The 22,878-nt window shown below is 41.8% G+C and overlaps 1 protein-coding gene across 1 annotated transcript; it reads right to left on the bottom strand.

The window, feature by feature from the left end:
- Positions 1–14,627: 14,627 nt before the first annotated feature.
- On the bottom strand, positions 14,628–19,333 carry LOC125514155 (calcium-dependent protein kinase 5). The gene is made up of 7 exons (XM_048679430.2): positions 18,272–19,333; positions 17,753–17,896; positions 17,499–17,651; positions 16,840–16,955; positions 16,276–16,443; positions 15,340–15,564; positions 14,628–14,917 (listed from the first exon to the last, which is right to left on the bottom strand). The coding sequence occupies exons 1-7, from the start codon at positions 19,017–19,019 to the stop codon at positions 14,810–14,812; spliced, it is 1,662 nt and encodes a 553-aa protein (XP_048535387.1). The 5' UTR covers positions 19,020–19,333; the 3' UTR covers positions 14,628–14,809.
- Positions 19,334–22,878: the final 3,545 nt, after the last annotated feature.

Raw genomic sequence — 22,878 nt, 5'->3', positions numbered from 1 at the left:
TTATTACACGGAAAATAATGATTCCTCCACCTGACAGCTGGGACCCACCGGACGAGCCACTGTATTTCGTGAAAAAAAACGTTTGCCCCTGACTGCTGGGACCACGGGAGGGGTGCGGCGTACCGCAAAACGAGACTCCACGGGATACTGTTCATCTCCACCGTCGACCTCCTCCAGCCTCCACGGGCTCCTGTTCATCCAGCCTCCACCGCGCACTACTCCACCGGCTACTGTTCAACCACACATCCACCGTCTACTGTTCATCCAGCCCTCCACACCACGGGGTCCTGTTCAACCACCCCTCTACGGGCACCCCTCCACCGTCTACTGTTCATCCAGCCCTCCACCACACCACGGGGTAATGTTCATCCAAAGGCAACGCCACCGCTCACTGTTCATCCACCCCCCCCCCCGCAACGCTCATTGTTCATCCCAGAGGCACCATCGATCGGCTTCAGTTAGCAGCAGTAGCGAAGGAATCGCTCGATCGGGTTCATTTAACAGCCATCGATCGATCGCTCGGGTTCAGTAACGCGTAGCCTGCAGTGCAATCGCTCGGGTTCAGTTAGAGCCCAACGCCTCGCTCGGGTTCAGTTAGAGCCAATGCCTCGCACACACGCGCGTACGTGTACGAGAGAAACGCGCATCGCTCGGCCCCCAACCTCCCACCGTAACCGGGAACTCCCCGAAATTTTCCTCCCCCTCGCTTCTACCACGGTTTTTTCCATCATGGACGGCCCAAAGAATGTCATGCAGCTGCGTCTCCAGCCCGCCCAGGACGAAAAGCCCATTTTCTGTCATGATTTTTTATCATATAAGTAGGAGCCCACCACATCTATGATGATAGCAGGTTTTGTCACAATTATCGTCACAGAAGTGTCATATGTATGACAGAAAAAAATTTCGTTCGGCCCAAAATGTCACGGATGCGTCTTTTCTTGTAGTGATTATCATAGTCTACTTGACATCCTCATGCATAAAAGTCTTGATCACAACCATAATTAGGTAACTTACATAGTGCCATCACAAACTAGCCAAAATAGGCTGAATTAAACTGGTTTGAACATGACAAACTCATAGCTGTTTTCAACATCACAAACTTGAAATTGTTTTCAACATTACAAACTTGAAATTGTTTTCAACATCACCATCATGAAATTACTTGTTCTTGCTGCCCTGAGAACAATTGAACCACTCAGACATCTGATAATCCCCAAGTGCAGGGAATCATTGTAGCAATTTCCAAAGGTGGAAGTGATAAGTATGGAGTGTCGAACCCACAAGGAGCTAAAGGTAAGATCAATATTCTCTCAAGCCCTATCTGCCACTGATACGACTCTATGTACACCGAACGTTTGCTTCCAACTAGAAACGAGAAATAGAACTACGTTGTGGGTATGAAGAGGATAACTTTGCATGATATCAGAGAGATAAATTATAAAAGTAGGGGCTGTTATCATAAAGTTAGAATATATTACTAAATATTATAAATAGCGAGTGTGGAATAATGGTGGATCGGTATGCGGAATTGTCCTAGGCAATTGTTAACAAGACCGATAGTCGTCATTGCAATTTCATATGAGGGAGAGGCATAAGCTAACATACTTTATCTACTTGGATCATATGCACTTATTATTGGAACTCTAGCAAGCATCCGCAACTACTAAAGATCATTAAGGTAAAACCCAACCATAGCATTAAAGCATCAAGTCCCCTTTATCCCATACGCAACAATCCCCTTACTCGGATTTGTGTTTCAGTCACTCACCAACCCACTATAAGCGAATCATGAACGTATTGCAACACCCTACAGCGGGAATCCCTCACGCTTGCGCGACACGAAGGGCACCATAGGATAGCACCAAAATAAAACATACAACTCGTAATCTAGATCATCAATCAACCCAAAGACAAAAGATATTTACTCAAAACATCATAGGATGGCAACACATCATTGGATCATAATATCTGGCATAAAGCACCATGTTCAAGTAGGGATTACAGCAGGGTGTGGGAGAGTGGACCGCGTAAAAGAGATGAGGATGGTGGTGATGATGGTGATGTTGCTAAAGACAATCACTGCAGCGATGATTCCCCTCCAGATGGCACTCCGGTGCCACCGAGAGAGAGTAGGAGAGGTTCTCCCCCTTGTGCTTCTTCCTCCATGGCCTCCCCCTAGATGGGGAGAGGTTCTCCCTCTGGTCCTTGGCCTTCATGGTGATGATGGCCCCTCCGGGATCCTCCTCCATGCCCTCCGGTGATGATGGCCCCCTCCGGCAGGGTGCCAGAGAGGGCCTAGATTGGTTTTCGGTGGCTATGGAGGCTTCTGGCGGCGGAACTCCCTATCTAGGTTTCTTTCTGGAAGTTTTGGGCTATATAAGAGGTGTTGGAGTCGGGAACAAGGCGGGGGGTCTCCGGGCTGTCCACGAGGCAGGGGGGCGCCTAGGGGGGGTGGGTGCGCCCCCCACCCTCGTGGGCAGCCCGGGACTCTTCTGGCCCAGTTCTTTTACTTCCTGGCCTTCTTCTGGTCCAAAAATAAGCTCTGTCAAGTTTCAGGTCAATTGGACTCCGTTCGGTTTTCCTTTTCTGCGATACTCAAAAACAACGAAAAAACAGAAGCTGGCACTGGGCTCTAGGTTAATAGGTTAGTCCCAAAAATCATATAAAATAGCATATAAATGCATATAAAACATCCTAGATGGATAATATAATAGCATGAATACTTCATAAATTATAGATACGTTGGAGACGTATCAGCAAACCCAAGCTTAATTCCTGCTCGTCCTCGAGTAGGTAAATGATAAAAGAAATAATTTATGAAGTGTGAATGCTAGTAAGTGCATAAGTTTCATCAATGATAGTTCCAATCACTTTTTCTAGCATCATTATATATCATAACAGTAGCTCTCATTTTCATAAAACTTTTCATGATCAAGTAACAAGCTATTCACATGTTAAAGTATAGATCATAAACTCTCTTGAAACTAACAAACTATATATTCTCAATCATCAAACAATTGCAATTCATCTTATTTTTAGGAAGGGTCATTGTCAGAGCTTTGATTTAGCAAACTCCACATACTCAACTATCATTTAATCTTTCATAATTGCTAACACTCATGTGATATTTATGGGTTCAAAGTTTTAATCACACAGAGAAAGATAGGGGCTTATAGATTCGCCTCCCAACCTTTTACCTCAAGGGTAATGTCAACAATAATAGTTCATGATAACTTACATCCAATTGGATATATATAGGGAAAATCCATCCTACCACCCGGTGGTAGTTACCCCACATATCTCATATACTACCATGTGGTACTATATATACAATTTTATTATTTTAAATATGTTCATATAATATATCTAAGATATTTCAAAGCAAGTTACATGAAAAAATTACATATGAACCCATAGTTTTTGTTATACTTGTGAAATACGTACATATTTATACGTAAAAAAGAGCATACTCAAAACAAGGTATATACTACCTAAAAAATAGTATATATACTACCTAATCATTGTTATATACTACATACTACACGTACATACTCTCGGTTTCGTCAGATACTACATACAACATACAAAACGCAAGTGGTGGTAACTACCACTGCTTGTAGGAAACATTTGTCCTATATATATATCAGGATCTTTCCAACACAATGTGCTTGCCAAAGGATAAAATGTAAAAAGGAAAGGTGAAGATCACCATGACTCTTGCATACGGTAGAAGATAAAAGTAAAATATAGGCCCTTCGCAGAGGAAAGCAGAGGTTGTCATGCACTTTTATGGTTGGATGCACAAAATCTTAATGCAAAAGAACGTCACTTTATATTGCCACTTGTGATATGGACCTTTATTATGCAGTCTGTCGCTTTTATTTCTTCGACATCACAAGATCGTATAAAGCTTATTTTCTCCACATTAATAGATCATACATATTTAGAGGACAATTTTTATTGCATGCACCGATGACAACTTACTTGAAGGATCTTACTCAATCCATAGGTAGGTATGGTGGACTCTCATGGCAAAACTGGTTTAAGGAATGTTTGGAAGCACAAGTAGTATCTCTACTTGGTGCAAAGAATTTGGCTAGCATGAGGGGGAAAAGCAAGCTCAACATGTTGGATGATCCAAGACAATATACTTTATTTCGGATACAAGAGAACATAACCCATTATGTTGTCTTCCTTGTCCGACATCAACCTTTTAGCATGTCATATTTTAATGAGTGCTCACAATTATATAAGATGTCCAAGATAGTATATTTATATGTGAAATCTCTCTTCCTTCAATATTATTTCATGAATTTTTCAAGTGACCAATTCTACGTTTGCTAACTTTCAATAAGTTTACTACCTATACTTATTCTATGTGAAGTCATTACTCCCCATGGTATAAGCATATGAAACATATATAAATTCAGGTTTATGATATTTCAATTATTCAACCATTTACTCATAGGATATACGTGAAGCACGTGAGTAAATGACAAACTAGTCCAAAAGATAATAGTGAAGGACACTGAGTAGTCAAACAATTAACTAGCCATGGGAGGATTCTTTTTCATTTGATAATTCAGATCCAATGATTTTATTCAAACAGCAAGTAAAATTGAAATTATGCTCCAAGCAAAACACATATCATGTGACAAATAAAAATATAGCTCCGAGTAAGGTATACCGATAGTTTTGAAGACGAAAGAGGGGATGCCTTCCGGGGCATCCCCAAGCTTAGGCGCTTGAGTCTTCCTTGAATATTATCTTGGGGTGCCTTGGGCATCCCCAAGCTTAGGGTCTTTCCACTCCTTATTCTCCTCATATCGATATCTCACCCAAAGCTTGAAAACTTCAATCACACAAAACTTAATGGAACTTCGTGACATAGGTTAGTATGATTAAGAATAAACCATTTACTTTGGTACTGTCAAAGACAAGGATCATAATTGTTCTCACACAATGCCTACTGTACCATATCATTTCTATAATTTATATTGAGGAATATAAGCCATAGAAACTAGAAAACAAGCAAACTATGCAATGAAAACAGAATTTGTTAGAAATAGAACAGTCTGTAATGATCTGAACACTAACCATACTTCTGCTACTCAAAAAATTATGAAATAAATTGGTGGACATGAGGAATTTTTCTATTAATCTTATGCAAAAATAATCAGCACCAAGGCACTCTTCTGTAAAAAAAGTGGCAGCTAATCTCGTGAGCGCAAAGTTACTGTTTTTTACAGCAAGATCACATTAACTTTCACCCAAGTCTTCCCAAAGGTCTTACTTGGCACTTTATTGAAAAAAAAGCTATAATACATGATTAATACAGTAGCTTAATCATGAGAACACACAAAAAAAGTAAGGGTAAATATTCGTTTGTCTCCCAACAAGCACTTTTCTTTAATGCCTTTTAGCTAGGCATGATGATTTCAATGATGCTCACATAAAAGATAAGAATTGAAACATGAAGAGAGCATCATGAAGAATATGACTAGCACATTTGAATCTAACAAACTTCCTATGCCTAGGGATTTTTTGAACACATAATTTATAGGAACAAGAATCAACTAGCATAGGAAGGCAAAACAAGTATAACTTCAAAACTTTAAGCACATAGAGAGGAAACTTGATATTATTGCAATTCCTACAAGCATGTATTCCTCCCTCATAATAATTTTCAGTAGCATCATAAATGATTCCAACAATATAACCATCACATAAAGCATTCTTTTCATGATCTACAAGCATAGAAATTTTTCTACTCTCCACATAAGCAAAATTCTTCTCATTCGGAATAGCGGGATCACTAGTTCCTAAAGTTGAAACTCTTCCAAACCCGCTTTAGATGATAGTATTATTCATACTACAAAATATATAAGTGAAGTTCATGGAGCATTCTACAATTAATATGAACTAACCAATATCCAAGCTCAAAATGTATAAGTGAAGCACACAAAGCATTCTATAAAACCATACTCAAAAGATTTAAGTGAAGCACAAAGAGCAATTCTATAAGATCATACTTAAAAGATATAAGTGAAGCACATGAAGCATTCTATAAACCAATGAAGGGCTATCTCATACTAGCATGGTTCTTAAAGAAAAAGAAAAACACAAAGGACACAAATCATGTGAACAAAACAAAAACCGAGGTTTACCGATAATTGTTGAAGAAGAAAGATGGGATGCCAACCGGGGCATCCCCAAGCTTATATGCTTGAGTATCCTTAGAATATTTACTTGGGGTGCCTTGGGCATCCCCAAGCTTGAGCTCTTGCCTATCTTTATTCTTCACATCGGTAACTCCTCGTTCTTCGAACACTTCATCCACACAAAACTTTAACAAAAACTTTGTGAGATCCGTTAGTATAATAAAGCAAATTACCACCTTTAGGTACTGTTTCAAACTCCTTACAATTTCATATTAGAAATTTATATACTATATTCCTACTTCTCTATGGCTCATACCCTCCGATACTAGACATAGATGCATAAAAATAAGCAAACAACACACGAAAAACAGAATCTGTCTAAAACAGGACAGTCTGTAGTAATCTGCAGGTTTAGTAAACTTCTGTAACTCCAAAAATTATGAAATAAATTTGAAAATTTGAAAAATTTATACATAAGTAATGTGCAAAAAGTTTCAGACTCATTTTACTTTCCAGTAAAAAATGTAAAATCACGCGCTACAGCCAAAGTTTCTGTTTTTGTTCTGCACATAGTAAACAAGCAATCTAATCGTCCTAAAACCAAAGCTTGGAACATTATTTTTATAATACAATGGATATATATAAAGGGATAATTATTTACAGAGAAACTTCCATGAAAAATTCTACATTGTTTCCGTGAGCATGAACACAAGTGCTCAAGGTCGACCCTCACTTCTTCAATGCATAACTTTCCAATCACTTCTCTTTTTGAAAAACTTTTTAGACATGAGAGGCAAGTAATTTTTTTGGATTTTAATTCATTTTAAAAAAATTGTATGTTTCACCCACAACTAAACAGAAATAAAAATGAAAAACAAAATCTACTTAGTGAAGAAAGCAAACAAGCACACACGAGAATATCAACCCCACGCTATTGCTCCCCGGCAACGGCGCCAGAAAAGAGCTTGATAATCCCCAAGTGCAGGGAATCATCGTAGAAATTTCCAAAGGTGGAAGTGATAAGTATGGAGTGTCGAACCCACAAGGAGCTAAAGGTAAGATCAATATTCTCTCGAGCCCTATCTGCCACTGATACGACTCTACGTACACCGAACGTTTGCTTCCAACTAGAAACGAGAAATAAAACTACGTTGTGGGTATGAAGAGGATAACTTTGCATGATATCGGAGAGATAAATTATAAAAGTAGGGGCTGTTATCATAAAGTTAGAATATATTACTAAATATTATAAATATCGAGTGTGGAATAATGGTGGATCGGTATGCGGAATTGTCCTAGGCAATTGTTAACAAGACCGATAGTCGTCATTGCAATTTCATATGAGGGAGAGGCATAAGCTAACATACTTTCTCTACTTGGATCATATGCACTTATGATTGGAACTCTAGCAAGCATCCGCAACTACTAAAGATCATTAAGGTAAAACCCAACCATAGCATTAAAGCATCAAGTCCCCTTTATCCCATACGCAACAATCCCCTTACTCGGGTTTGTGTTTCAGTCACTCACCAACCCACTATAAGCGAATCATGAATGTATTGCAACACCCTACAATGGGAATCCCTCACGCTTGCACGACACGAAGGGCACCATAGGAAATCACCAAAATAAAACATACAACTCGTACCAATCTAGATCATCAATCAACCCAAAGACAAAAGATATCTACTCAAAACATCATAGGATGGCAACACATCATTGGATCATAATATCTGGCATAAAGCACCATGTTCAAGTAGGGATTACAGCAGGGTGCGGGAGAGTGGACCGCGTAAAAGAGATGAGGATGGTGATAATGATGGTGATATTGATGAAGACGATCACCGCAGCGATGATTCCCCTCCCGATGGCACTCCGGTGCCACCAAGAGAGAGGAGGAGAGGTTCTCCCCCTGTGCTTCCTCCTCCATGGCCTCCCCCCTAGATGGGGAGAGGTTCTCCCTCTGGTCCTTGGCCTTCATGGTGATGATGGCCCCTCCGAGATCCTCCTCCATGCCCTCCGGTGATGATGGCCCCCTCCGGCAGGGTGCCGGAGAGGGCCTAGATTGGTTTTCGGTGGCTACGGAGGCTTCTGGCGGCGGAACTCCCTATCTAGGTTTCTTTCTGGATGTTTTGGGTTATATAAGAGGTGTTGGAGTCGGGAACAAGGCAGGGGGGTCTCCGGGCTGTCCACGAGGCATGGGGCGCGCCCAGGGGGGTGGGTGCGCCCCCCATCCTCGTGGGCAGCCCGGGACTCTTCTGGCCCAGTTCTTTTACTTCCTGGCCTTCTTCTGGTCCAAAAATAAGCTCTGTCAAGTTTCAGGTCAATTGGACTCCGTTTGGTTTTCCTTTTCTGTGATACTCAAAAACATCGAAAAAACAGAAACTGGCACTGGACTCTAGGTTAATAGGTTAGTCCCAAAAATCATATAAAATAGCATATAAATGCATATAAAACATCCTAGATGGATAATATAATAGCATGAATACTTCATAAATTATAGATACGTTGGAGACGTATCAACATCATGTAAGAAGGTTTTCTCAGCCTTCCAGTACCTGAAGCTCTAGGTGGTATGAAGGTTTTCTTTGCAGCAGTAGAAGAACTTGGCCTAGAAGCACCAGCAGTAGATGAACCTGGCCTAGAAGCACCAACAGTAGATGAACTTGGCCTTGTAGCTGCAGCACTAGATGAACCTGGCCTAGAAGCAGCAACAGTAGATGCAGTTGCTCTCCTAGTTGCAGGGGGAGCTGATGGAGCTGGCCTAGGTGCTGGTGGAGTTGTAGTTCTTACCCTGTGAACTACTGGAGCTGATGGAGCTGGCCTAGGTGCTAGTGGAGCTGTAGTTCTTAACCTGGGTACTGATGGAGCTGAAGGAGATGCCCTTGGGGCTGATGAAGCTGCATCAACTCTTCTGTTTTCGTGCAGTGTAAACATACAAAGATTAGAACATAGTCTAGGAAATATAATCATAAACTAAATTTTGGACAATTAACCTAATGTTGGTTCCTTCTCATTGCAAGGGTTGGCTTAAGATTTTTGTGGCAGCTAGTGTACCTATGCCCACTCAAATTGCAATTACTACAAGTGATTGATGCCATCCTAGAAGTATCCTTGGGAGCTGGCTTCTCAAACTAATTATTTCTCCTCTTTGTCTGCTTCTTTCCTGACTTGTCTCTAAAACAGATGGCTCTATGTCAGGGGTCCCAGTCTTTGGCCATAGATCAGGCCCAGGCACCGGGTAGACAATTGGACTATAGGCTTATTAATACATTGGTTTCTTGAAGAAAGCATTAAAAAATCTTCTGGATGTAGTTTAGCCTTGTTAATTGCTAAAACACCATGATTGCAAGGAACCCCAGTCATGTCCCATTTTCTACACCCACATGTGAAATCTTTCAGATTTACTACATATGTGCTTTCTCTAGTTGTAACCTAGTATAGATCAGGTCCAGCCTTGATTGACTGGCAGAATCTGGAATGATGTTTAGCTTCTTCCAGCTTTTCAGCATATGTTGGGCATATCTGCCACTTAGCTGTCTCTGTCTTGGTCCTATTAGCATTGAACTTAACTAACAGTTTTGTTCTGGTCCCATCAACCATGGTTTTAATTGGTTTTCCTCTCGCATCAAGTATCATTTTGTTGAATACTTAACTTATGTTGTTCACAACCAAGTCAGTTTTACAATTTGTGTCCATGGCATGTCTAGCCCATGTATGCGTTGGTATCTTACTAAGCCATTTCCAAGCTGCTTGACACTCTTTTTTCATACCATCCATTGCTTGATCATATCCATGCTCAATATATGAATAACTAGCCTGATCCATGTATTTCTTTAACTCTTCACCTCTAAAGTCAGCTGTTTGGAAGTTCTGATAAATATGTCTAAGGCAGAATCTTTGAGGGCAATTTGGGAATACATTGGTTATTGCTTTAAGAAGTCCCTGTGAAAGTAAACTAATGTTTGAATATGATGCCAGAAGACACTATTTGTAAGTACTAAGCATGTTGTAATTTGCACTATTTGTAAGCACTAAGCATGTTCTAATTTGCACTATTCGTAAGTACTATGGTGTATGAGTTACCTTTTATCTATCAGATATGATAGTGTAGTAGCCATGCTTCCCTGACTCACCACCAAGAGCATATTTCAGTTGTGTTAGAAACCATGACCAGTTGGCAGTGTCTTCCTTGTCAACAATTGCAAATGCAATGGGAAAGATGTTGTTATTACCATATCTACCAGTTGCAGCCAGTATTTGCTGCCCTCTGGTCAACTTAATGAAGCAGCCATCAACACCTACAGCAGAAAATATCACATTATACTAGGATAACATAAATGATTGTGTTCACACAAATTAATATACGTACATATGAAGGGTCTGCAACCATTTAGGAAACCCTCTTTGCAAGCATTCAGGCACATGAACAAGCCATGTAATCTAGGATTTATGCTAGGATGGGCCTTCAATTGCTTTGTTGTAACAATGCATCTACTTTCTGGATTGGTATCCAACACAGCTTGGAGGTAATCCCTTATCCTTGTGTATTGTGCCCTCTGATCTCCTTGGACAACACTCTTAGCTGCTTTCCTTGCTCTGTAGGCCATGTGAATGGACACTTCTATTCCATGTTTATTCTTCAAATTGACTATTATGGTCTAGACTGGTGTGTTTATGTCTGCCCTCAACTGTTCCTCACACTCATGTGCCGACCATCTTGCAGTCACTTTGGTGCTCTCTCCTACAGCAGCACAATTGTGGTACAAGTTCATCTTCTTACAAAGTGTTTTCTCATGTGCAATTTGAGAAGCAGCAATGAAAAAAAGGACAGTCTTCTGTACTGCAAACTGCAATAACTCTATCTGAGCAGTTTCTATGAAAAGAGTAGTTCCTATTTTGTGAGATGTGAAATGTAAGAAGTGCTCTCCTGAATTGCTGGACATCTATGAAACAAAGTTTCTTCACAAATTGTTCTTGTGGGTTCTCCCTCTTCTCATCATACCAAACCCTAGGCTTCTGCTTTCTGGCCCTGCTCTTCCTATCATTTGGTTGCCTCATTGTTGGAAGCTGAGCACCATCATTATCATCCTGACTTAAGTCACCTGGGTTGCTCTCCTCATCAGATGAAGGTATCCAATCTTGCTCTATGATTTTGTCAAGACTTGCTTGTGATCTGGTTGTTGGCCCCTTCCTCTGGCTTCCTCTTGTGCTACTGCTTCCTCCTGCACTACTTCCTCCTATAGTGCTTCCTCCTCTCCTACCCTCCTCAGCTTGCTCATCCTGTCCTACCTCCTCCTCTCATGCTTCATGCTCCAACTCCTCCTCATCTGCTTCATAAAGCTCTTTTACATCAGTGTCTCCTTCAAAGTGATTGAGGGGATCAGCTCTATGCCTCTTCATTGCCTCCAGCCTAGCTATTATGTCTTCATCTTCTAAAATCTCATTGTCACTATCACTATCAGTGAACTCTTCAGCAAGCAGCTCTGGAAGTTTTCTCTTTGCTACCTTGTACTTCTCCTTTTGTTTCTTATTGGTCCTAAACTTTTCAATCTCTTCATTCCTCTTCTGCTCCATCATCTGCTCAATCTTCTCTTAATCTTGGTCTGTCTTCATGAAGTACTCATGCCTCTCATTACCATAGTCCAATGCAAACTCTAGTTCACTTGGACCCTTAAGCTTCAAACATGAAATCTCATGGGTGTTCATGACCTGGACATGCTGTGGTTGGGGCTTCACTGGACCGGGGAAAAGAACTCCTGAAGTATCTACCTCATAGACAAGTGGTACACCTAATTCAGACAAAGGGGCTTGCTCTTCATAAACATGACCAATGTTCAGGTCAGCTGGTGTGGGTGCATCACTTCTCATAACTATAATGTTAACAACATTATTTCCCTTACTACATATGCCATCCAACATTTCTTCCACCTTGTCATCATCAGTTAATTCTTCCATTCCTGAAACCCCAACTCCTGGATCTCTGACATAATACATATAATCTCTTGAACTAAAGCCTTCCAACTCTATTAGTGCAATAAGATTCCAGTATGTTATGTCTGATAAGCAAATGGTTCTTTCCATATTATCTTTATCAAAGAAATGGAACCTCACTTCCCATTCTTCATCATCCAACCTAGTTCATTTAACATAGTTGTTAACATTCAGATAAAACTAGTGTTGAACAATATAGATAAAATTTAGTCAAACCTAGTGTTAAACAATTTAGTTAAAATTCAGCTAAATCTCATTTACAACTGACTACTGAGCCATTATGTTCAAAACTAGTGTGCAATTGCAGTTAAAACTACTGAGCAATTAAGTTAAAAACAACTTAGTTAGCATGACTAAGCAGTTAAAATTCAGTTAAGTTAAAACTATTGTTATAGTTAAGTTAAAAACAACTTAGTTAGCATGACTGAGCAGTTCAAATTCAGTTATGTTAAACTAGTGTTACAGTTAAGTTAAAAACAACTTAGTTAGCAAGACTGAGCAGTGCAGATTCAGTTATGTTAAACTAGTGCTACAGTTAACTTAAAAACAACTTAGTTAGCATGACTGACTTGTGCAATTATGTTAAACTACTGACCAGTTCAAATTTGCACTCCAAACCATTACTGTAACCCAATAATCCTAACCAAATACCTACTGTGTACCTAGAACCCAAACATTACAGATAAAATTCAGTTAGCATGACTCAATAATTAAGGGCAAGCTAATTTGCAGTTCACCACCATTACTGTAACCCAATAATCCAAACCAAATACCTACAACATAATCCCCAACTCTGTACTTGTCCTAGAACCCTAACCCTAGAATCCAGATCGGGGAAACAGGGAAACACTGAGGAGGGGGGAGGATGGATGGCTTACACCACACCGCCGAAGGAGGATGCAAAGTGCTGGCTGCCCGTCGGATTTGCCTTCACCACCTTGGCAAATGCCCTAGCCGCCGCGTACTGTGGGTCCAGGGATTGGGGAGGAGGCACCGCCTGAGAAGGATTCGAGCTCCCGCAGAGCTCGAGTGGATCTCCATCACCACCAGCATTGCCAGCGGAAGCGTCGCCGCCGCCACCAACGCCGCCGCCAGGTTTCGCCATTGAAGACCAAGGGAGAGCAGAGGAGCGAGTGAGGGAGAAGTGGAGTGGGGGCGGCGCGGTCGGCCCGACCGATGCTAGCCGACCAAGTCGTCTCGACCAGACGGCGCCGTTTGAGGTCTGTTATGCCACGTAGGAGGAAAGCAGGCCCAAGCTATCGGAAACGCACTCAAACGAAGCAAATCGGTCGATCAGTGCACACTGCAAAAAGTTTACTGAATGTGCGGTGTTTTTTGCAAATGATTAGCGACCCCGTGGTTTTCCGCAATCGATGCCCCAAATGTGGTGGTTTTTTGCAATTCACTCCCTTCAGTTCGAAAGTTCAAACATCCGTGAAGAGTGACCGGTCACTCATTAAATATCCACTTCCACAACCGGGTATCAAATCCATACAACCACATGCATCTACATTATCCCACACGTAGCATCCGACTACTACATCAATACATACCATCGGCCTATTAAAAATTGGCATGTCCTACATACTATCTATGGAGAAAGATCATCCACGGCCGCTTTTACCCTTGCCGGTGCCCTTGGCATCTTTGTCACGGTGCTCGAAGACACAAAATGGATCAAGCCAAATCTGCTCATCGCCGGAGCTGCCCAACCAGTCATTGTCCTCCTTCTCCTCTTTGGGGGCGGGGGAGGGGGGTCCGGCCATGGCACGGACCGCCCTCCCACACCCTTTGTTTCGCACGGCAGGCACACTAGTCCCTGCAACACTCATACACCTCTGCACCGAAGATGGGGCGGCAAAAGGACCTCACCGCGTCCGGCAAGGCAGAAGGTACGTGCCTCGAGCCTCCAGCCCCGACGGATCCGAGCGCCAGTTGCGCCGACGCAATGGATTCCAGCCGGATCAACTCCAAACTCAGTCGGCCACACTCCTCCCGTGAGCGGCGGACGACCATCGCCTCCTCGTCCCCGCATGAGATGATGTCCCAGAGAAGGCCGAAGATCACCGGAACAGAGATTTGGGGCCAAGTGGAGTGGCCAAGTGGAGTGGACCAGCTAGGGTTTGACCAAGTGGAGTGGATTGGCTAGGTTTGATCCAGGATGCAGATACGGGACGAATATATGTTGTGTCAGCTGGGCCAGCATGGACCAAATCCGACGTGTCAAACGCGCCCGAGCGCGTCCGGGCCTCCCCATATCCTCCCTAAATTTGGGTAGGATGTGAGGGGTGCCAGTCAGCCCAACATATAGAGCCAGTATGAGAAGACCGTCTAGGTCGGGATTTTGTGACCTGCCAGTGACCCGGCCGTCCGCCCGGACGTATAGGGATACAATACTTGAACATGATGAACCAAACTAAACTCTGAATGAAACATTGCAGAAATAAAAAAAAAACATTGCAGAAATCAATAGAAACAAAAAAGGAATATATGAACATTTCATTCCCAGTTCACAAAAGATATAGGAGATTTCCCCCATACATTTCATGGACGAAATAGCAGGAGTTAGATTTAGAGGACCACCAATTAGAATGCCCACACGTACAACTGGCAGCGTACAAAAAATTGCAGGCAGTGTCCCGTATAGCAGAGTCTCATTCAGTCATGCTTATATTCAGGCTGTTTCTCATTGTTCTCCTCCCAACTCCCATATTGCCCTTTGTCATCATGGCAACAAACTCTCCGTAATCAATGCGACCGTCCTAGAGAACAAGAGACAGACAAGCGCAATTAGATCAAAGCTCTATTGCAAACAAGCAGCAACACATCAAAGTTCAAAGGTTCTACAGTGACAAATTAGTGAGATGTACTTGTCTATCATTGCACCATATGGTATCATTTGGCGAGCATCTATGCCCCAAGTTACATCTGTAGACATTTTCAATAGAGAGCTTTTGAAGGTTTATGCACCCAGGCGTTACAGTCTTGTTTTAGGAACTAGGACTAGGATAGCTATAGCATGTAGCACAATTTAAAGGCCATAGATACTCCAGCTGCTTATAATTCAGCATATACCTACCCTACTACATGTGTGAGTTATAACAAACTAATAGAAACATATGCAATCTAATTTAACATTAAAAGTATTATAAGTGTACGGCACTATAAGCTTCATTTTACTTACATTATCCTGGTCAGCTTCGATTATGACGTCATCAAGAAAAGCATCTGGCATGTTATGCTCTTTGCAAGCTTGCTGGAGCTCGTCCACTGTAATGTAACCACTACCATCCTTGTCAAAATAAGAAAAGGCTGCCACAAGATGTTCCTCTCGCTCTAGTTTATTGAGATGCAATGTAGCAGCAATGAATTCTATATAATCAATGGTTCCACTGTTGTCCACATCCGCCTGAAGTTATTCAAATGAAACCAAATAACATGTAAGACCATAAGTTACTCCTTTTAGGAGTGATGATTCTAAAATCCTGCATCATAAAACATATGCTCGGTATGAAAGAGGGGCAGTAACGAAACAGACAAGAAAGTTGTGGTGCCAGGAGCTAGGACCTGTAGTTTAAGTACCTTAAACTTGTAGGGACTAATGCATAAAATCTGAAGAGCTAAATGAGTTTTTGAAAAAGCTTTGGAGTCGAGCACCGGCTAAGACAAAACTGAACTGAAGTTGCACCATAGGCACATAAGCACATTTTCCATGGAAATAAAATGATTGAGTATTCTAAGTAAAATACGTTTCAGCTGTAGATCACAAAGACAGACGGGGTAAACATAAAGTAAGAAAAGTGTGTTAAATTTCGAAGTCCTGGAATAGATCAGTTAAACAAACTAGTTTCAATATAAAGATATTTATATCCAATTCATTCAAGCTGAGAATAGTCTCACACAAGCTGCAAACCATCATAAAACTGGGGAAGCAGAATAATTTAATGGCATTGCATGTTTCCTACTCAGCTGACAGGCCCACAAATACCAAGTGGCCAAAGCTTATGGCCCTTTCATAGTCAGAAGCTAAGATGCCTCATAGAAGAACTAAAAACAAAAGGAAAGGTACTTAAGCTAGCAAGTCCAAGCGAGCATTGTTACTGATGTTCAGCCAACTTACCGCTTCCATAAGATCACGAATCTCAGTATCTTTTAGTGTTGAACCATACTTTCGCATGCCTTCTTTCAGCTCATCATATGTAATTGCACCGCTATTGTCTGTGTCCATTGCCTCAAACATTTCTTTTAATCCTGCAATCTCCTCCTCTGAAAGGCTCTCAGCAATTACCTGAATAAATGGAAATCCTTTGTTAATACAAAACCAAGCAATTGTGCCACATAAGATAAAACAAAATGAAATGCAAAAAGAATCGCACGACTAGATTACTAATTGTACACTAGACAAAGTAGTTATCTTGAGTAAATAGCAGACTGGTAATTCGGGGGTAACGTCAGTACATTATTTGTTGAATATAGTGTCACAATAAGTCAACAGAAGACAAGAGAATCCAATTGATTTCTTTAAAACATACATCAGTAGAAACACTAATAAAGGATATTTGTGATGATAAAGTTAACACAAAATGAGAAAAAGCAATGAACATTATAACGACTATAAAGCAAATGGACATAACTTCACTGCTGCACATGGTTAATTACTATAGGATCAGCTAAAGGTACGTACTCGCAAAGCCATCTTCTTTAACTTATTCATTGCTGAGAACTGCTTAATGCGAGAAAGGACAGCTGGATCAAGTGGACGATCAGGAGCAACTCCATGATCACAAATCCAAGGGTGACCTGAACAAGTAAGAAAAAGATTATTTTACATGTTTATTACACAATTGTACATGTATTGTACATATATATTGCTCTGTTTTTTACATACTAAATGGTTTGTTTTCCCCTTTTAAACAAGCATGAGATGAACTAATACTCCTTCTGTATCAAAATATAAGACGTCTTTTTGACACTATCATAGTGTCAAAAGGCGTCTTATATTTTGATACGGATTTTTGACACTATCATAGTGTCAAAAGGCGTCTTATATTTTGATACGGAGGGACTAGATAATAACAGGTACATATCTGAGAACAATCCCATACAGATTAAAGTTCGAAATTCCCAACTGCAAGAGTTTAGAAATTGAGGTTTCCATGAGTCAGTGAGACTCTGAAAAAGATCTTATTTCTCATCAACCAAAACAATGTTGTGCTTGTGCAGATATATGTCTTGAGGCATTACGAGATGGCCACACTGCTCAGAACAGGTATCAGAACAACATATTCACCCAAGGACCTGAATTAAGAAACAAGATCTGGAGTCCTGGTGGAAGTAACTAACATAGAACTTCATGTGCTGTTAGACGCTCTGCGGGGCGAGGATTCAACATTCTCATTATGAGATCCTTTGCACTATCAGAAATAACAGGCCAGGGATCACTATCAAAATCAATAACGCCTTTCAATACTGCATCAAATATTCCTTGCTGAGTCTCTGCAATAAGTACATTCAGAAAATCAGCCTAGAGCAGTAGTAAAAGGCTAGAAAGGAGTTCTAGTATTAATCAGAGTTAACAATCAAACATAATGCTCTACCTGCCCAAAATGGTGGTACACCACTTAGTAGTATGTAAAGAATTACACCAGCTGTCCATACATCAGCTTCTGGCCCATAACGTTTGCGCAACACTTCTGGAGCTACATAGTAAGGGCTTCCGACAACATCAGTGAAAACTTGACCTGAAAAAAATAAAACAGCATAAGGAATTGTTCATAAGATAATTCTGAATAAAATGAATATAATAAGTGGTCCATAAGATGCACATTACTCCTAACAAAGTGAACATATAGGACAAGAGATAGTAGGGTAGGAACAGGGGTGGAGTTTAAAGTGGCTCCTATTTGTTGCATCTGAAAACCACCTTAGAAGCTGTTAATGATGAAGTTAAAAGATAACCCTGATTTTTTTTAACACAGTAACACTGAATTGTAATTTTTGCCTCCATAGTAGTATATCTTGTGGGTGGTTGTGATCTCAATTCCACCAACGAAACATTTGGGTTCCGCAGCAGCGGAAGGAAGTTAAATTTTGTTGCCTTGCCTGAAGTGACTCACCAGGCTTGAAGAAGACGGAGAGGCCGAAGTCGATGGCCTTAAGCGACATGTCGTCATCCTTGTTGGCCAGCAAGAAGTTTTCAGGTTTGAGATCCCTGTGGATGACCCCGAGCGAGTGGCACGCCTCGACAACTCCTACAACGATGCGCGTGAGCTCGGCCGCCTTGCGCTCGCTGTAATGCCCCCGCTGTATGATGCGGTCGAAGAGCTCGCCGCCGCCACAGAGCTCCATGACGATGTGGACGTAGACCTGGTCCTCGTAGGCGCCCTTGATGGCGACGACGTTCCGGTGGCCGGCGAGGTGGTGCATGATCTGGATCTCGCGGCGCACATCCTCGACATCCTCCTTGGTGATGAGCTTGCGCTTGCCGATGGACTTGCAGGCGTAGTCCGCCCCGGTGGCGCGGTCGGTGCAGAGGTAGGTGGTGCCGAACTGGCCCTGCCCGAGCTTGCGGCCGAGCAGGTAGTGGTCGTGGAGGCTCGGGGTGGGGTGGCCGAGCACGTTGGCCGTCAGCTCCGCGGGGGCGAGCGAGCCCCGGCGCATGCCGGCAGCGGGGGGCGGGGCGGCCGCGTCGGCCACGGCCGCCGGGCGCGAGGGCCGCTTGCCCGGCGGCGAGTCGGCATCGGCATCGGCGGCGGCGGCGGCGGCGGCGGCGACGGGCGCGTAGCCCGAGTCGTGGCGCTCCGGCGCGCCGCGGAAGCTGGAGAAGTACTTGGATCTAAAGGTGACGCCGCACGTGTTGCCCATCACACGGCCGCGGGAGGCGACCTCTCTCGCATCTACCTGAGGCTCCGACGGGGTCAAGGCTGGCTAGGCTAGGGGCGGAGGCGTCGCGGCGCGGCTTGGCTCGGACAGGGAGCGTTGCGGCGCGGCCGATGGAGCTGAAATGGGCGGAGGCCGCGAGGGTGAGACTTGTTGCGGCCTCGGGACTCCGGAGTGAGCTGGAGGCGGCGGCGACTTCACGGCGGCTTCGCGGTCACGTTTGCGGAAAGCGAAGCGAAGGTTGCGGCGGCCTGGCTCTGCTGCGTTTCCGTTGATTCCGGGCGGAAAGAACGCACGGACTGGATATACAATTTGGCATTTGTCTGGGTGCCCCGCCACTGGCCACGGATGCAAAGATCCAGTCGTGCAGGAAATGTTGGCTAGTATTTTTTTAGGGACAAAAAATGCTGGCTAGTTTTCTCCCACAAAAATGATAATTTCCTCTTTCTTTCTTTTTTCTTGTTTTTGCAAACAGAAGCCTTCAGAGAGGGCTAAACATATTCATAGGCAACTAAGACAGTGTAGGCAGAGAGGCTTCCTCGTGGGAAAGAGATGGCCTCCGAAGCCATTTTGGAGTTACTTTTAGTTTTAGAAGCTTTGTTGCATACGGGCATCTCCAACCATAACCCAAAAACAGACATGTCCGGAAGAGTCCGCGGACAGTGATATGAAAGCCAGCCATCCAATCCTAAACATCAAACGTTCGGACATGTTTCAAAAGGAATTTGAACAAACCGGGCCTCTGGTCCCAATTGTTCAGAAATTTGATATTATGTTCAAAAAATAAAAATGTGTAGAAATTTGGAAATATATTCATGTTTTCAAAAACATTTAGAATTTTGAAAATACGTTTGCATTTTCAAAAATATTCCAATTTCAAAAAATGACAAGGATTTCAAAAAAATGGTCCAAAATTTTTTAAAATGTATACAAACTTTAAAATTGTTTGCGCTTTTCAAAAAGTTCACTTTTTAATAAGAAAATCTTGATACTTTGAAGAAAAAACCCGACTAAAACCCAATTGCTACAGAGCATCTAACTGTCTAGTGTCCAACTGGACTGTCCTAGGTAGCAGCGCTTTGTGTGGGTGGCTGGTATTTGGACGCACAGAGCATCTAATAGGAGCTCCCACGAACTCCGCAAAAAAAAAATAGGAGCTCCCACGCGGCATAGGAGGTGTCCTAGATTGTTTTTTTCTTCCTTTTTTTGAGTGAGGAATTTTTTTTTAATCGGAGCTCTCCTTTTTTTTAGGAGGTCTCCTGGTTTTGTGTACTTTTTTTTAGAAATTCCTGGTTTTGTGTACATTGGCTTGCGTTGTTGGGAAAAACGAAAAATGTAGGACCGGTCGGGCCGACTGGTGCTGTGGTCATAAGGCCGTGTTGTTGTATGCCTGGTTTGGACTGGACCAAAAGTCCGGGTGCTCCTGTTCGGCGATTTAAGCGCCAGCATCATCGCTCGCACGCGCCGCCTAGTGGGCCGGCCCAGCAACTTGCTGAAATGAAAACGTGAAGAAAAAAGTTCCAGCAAAGCTGCGAGAACAAGGAATCGAAATTAGCACCACGATATGGACGTCCTGCTGCATTAACCACTAAATAAACTAACTTGGTGTTGTTGTTTGCTATAAGGAATAAGTACTATTTGACCCTTTCTGTGCTGCATATAACATACAATATACCCACAGTAAATTACTTCAAAAAAAGAAAACGAAAAACCTGAAAAATAATTCACCAAAAATAGGGAAAACCACGAACTTGAAAATTTTCAAAATTCTGGAAAAAGTCCATCAACTTTCACAAAAATGCTCACCTATTTTCAGATGTAGTTCATCATTTTTTCAAATAAAAACGTTAATTTATTTGAAAATAAGTTCAATGATTTTGAAAAACAGTTCATTCATTTCAAAAAATAGTTCACAAAATTTCAAAAAAGTTCAGCAATTTTTTTTTAAAAATTCATCGATTATAAAAAATGGTTCATCATTTTTGAATAAAAACGATCACAAATTGGGAAAAAAAATTGATTTGAAAATAATTTCATCGCTTTTGAAAAATAGTTCACAAATTTGAGAAAGAGTTCAGCGATTTTGAAAAAAAAGTTAATTGATTTTGAAAAAAAAGGTTCATCAATTTTGAGAAACAAGTTTGCATATTTGAAAACAACTAATTGACTTTGCAAAAAGAAGTTCATCATATTTCAAAATTCGTTCATCAAACTTGAAAAAAGTTCATCGAATTTGAAAAAGTACATAGATTTTGGGAAAATTCCATTCCATTTGAAAAAAGTTCATCATTTTGTAAAAAAAGTTCATCAAATTTTGAAAAACATCAATTTTGCAAAAAAGTTCATCATACTCAAAAAAGTTCGTCAAACTTCAAATGAAGTTCATCGATTCCGAAAAAAGGTTCACAAATTTTAAAAAGAGTTCATTGATTTTTTAAAAAAATCCAAAAATTGAGAAAAGTACACACATTTGTAAAAGAAAAAGGAAACAAAAAAGAAAGAAAGAAAAAAGATAAGAAAAGGAAAAGGAAAAAACTAAGAAAATCATACCCAAAATGAGAAAACCGATCATAATCTCGAGAAATAATAGAAGGAGAAAAATGAATAAGTTGTCACATGTGGTGGTTTGTCCCTAGTGGTTGCTACGTTGAAAAAGAGAAGGAAAGCAACTGGGCCGGCCCAAATCGCGGCAGGGGGTGTGCGTTGCAGGCGCCCGTTAGCAAAATGGTATTATTCGTCGAGTGGGCAATGGCACCACAGCACAAGTGAGTCTATTCTCAGTATATCACTATGTACAAGGCAAGTGGACGGTTTATGGGCTTGGGCGGAGGATCCTCGTGGTCTTTTCTCTGTATCTTCAGCGTACAGGATGATATCCCGCATAAGGCGAGCATGGAGGCATGGTTAGAGGGAGGACGGAATGTGTCCAATGATGCAATCGAGAAGAAGGGGTGGTCCTCTATATGGTCCATGCAAGTCCCGTCGAAGCTCAAAGTGTTCACCTGGCACCTCGCGCAACACTCCTTGCCGACGAGCGACGTACTACACTATCATAACATGTCATCAACTCATGTTTGTGCACTTTGTAGAGCAGAAGACAGTTGGCGGCATGCATTACTGGACTGCATTATGTCAAGAAGTGTTTGGGCTTTGTACAAGGAGGACATGGTACAACACATGTGTTTGAACTAAGACGATAGTGAAGGAAATATGCCCTAGAGGCAATAATAAAGTTGTTATTTATATTTCCTTATATCATGATAAATGTTTATTATTCATGCTATAATTGTATTAACCGGAAATTTAGTATATGTGTGAATACATAGACAAACAGAGTGTCACTAGTATGCCTCTACTTGACTAGCTCGTTAAATCAAAGATGGTTAAGTTTCCTAGCCATAGACATGAGTTGTCATTTGATTAACGGGATCACATCATTAGAGAATGATGTGATTGACTTGACCCATTCCGTTAGCTTAGCACTTGATCGTTTATTATGTTGCTATTGCTTCCTTCATGACTTATACATGTTCCTATGACTATGAGATTATGCAACTTCCGAATACCGGAGGAACACTTTGTGTGCTATCAAACGTCACACAGTAACTGCGTGATTATAAAGCTGCTCTACAGGTGTCTCCGATGGTGTTTGTTGAGTTGGCATAGATCAAGATTAGGATTTGTCACTCCGATTGTCGGAGAGGTATCTCTGGGCCCTCTCGATAATGCACATCACTATAAGCCTTGCAAGCAATGTGACTAATGATTTAGTTGCGGGATGATGCATTACAGAACGAGTAAAGAGACTTGCCGATAACGAGATTGATACCGACGATCGAATCTC

The sequence above is a fragment of the Triticum urartu genome, chromosome 6A, assembly GCF_056163025.1.
Source record: "Triticum urartu cultivar PI428250 chromosome 6A, HENAU_Tu73, whole genome shotgun sequence".
NCBI lineage: Eukaryota > Viridiplantae > Streptophyta > Magnoliopsida > Poales > Poaceae > Triticum > Triticum urartu.
This window is presented reverse-complemented; position numbering and strand designations above follow the sequence as displayed.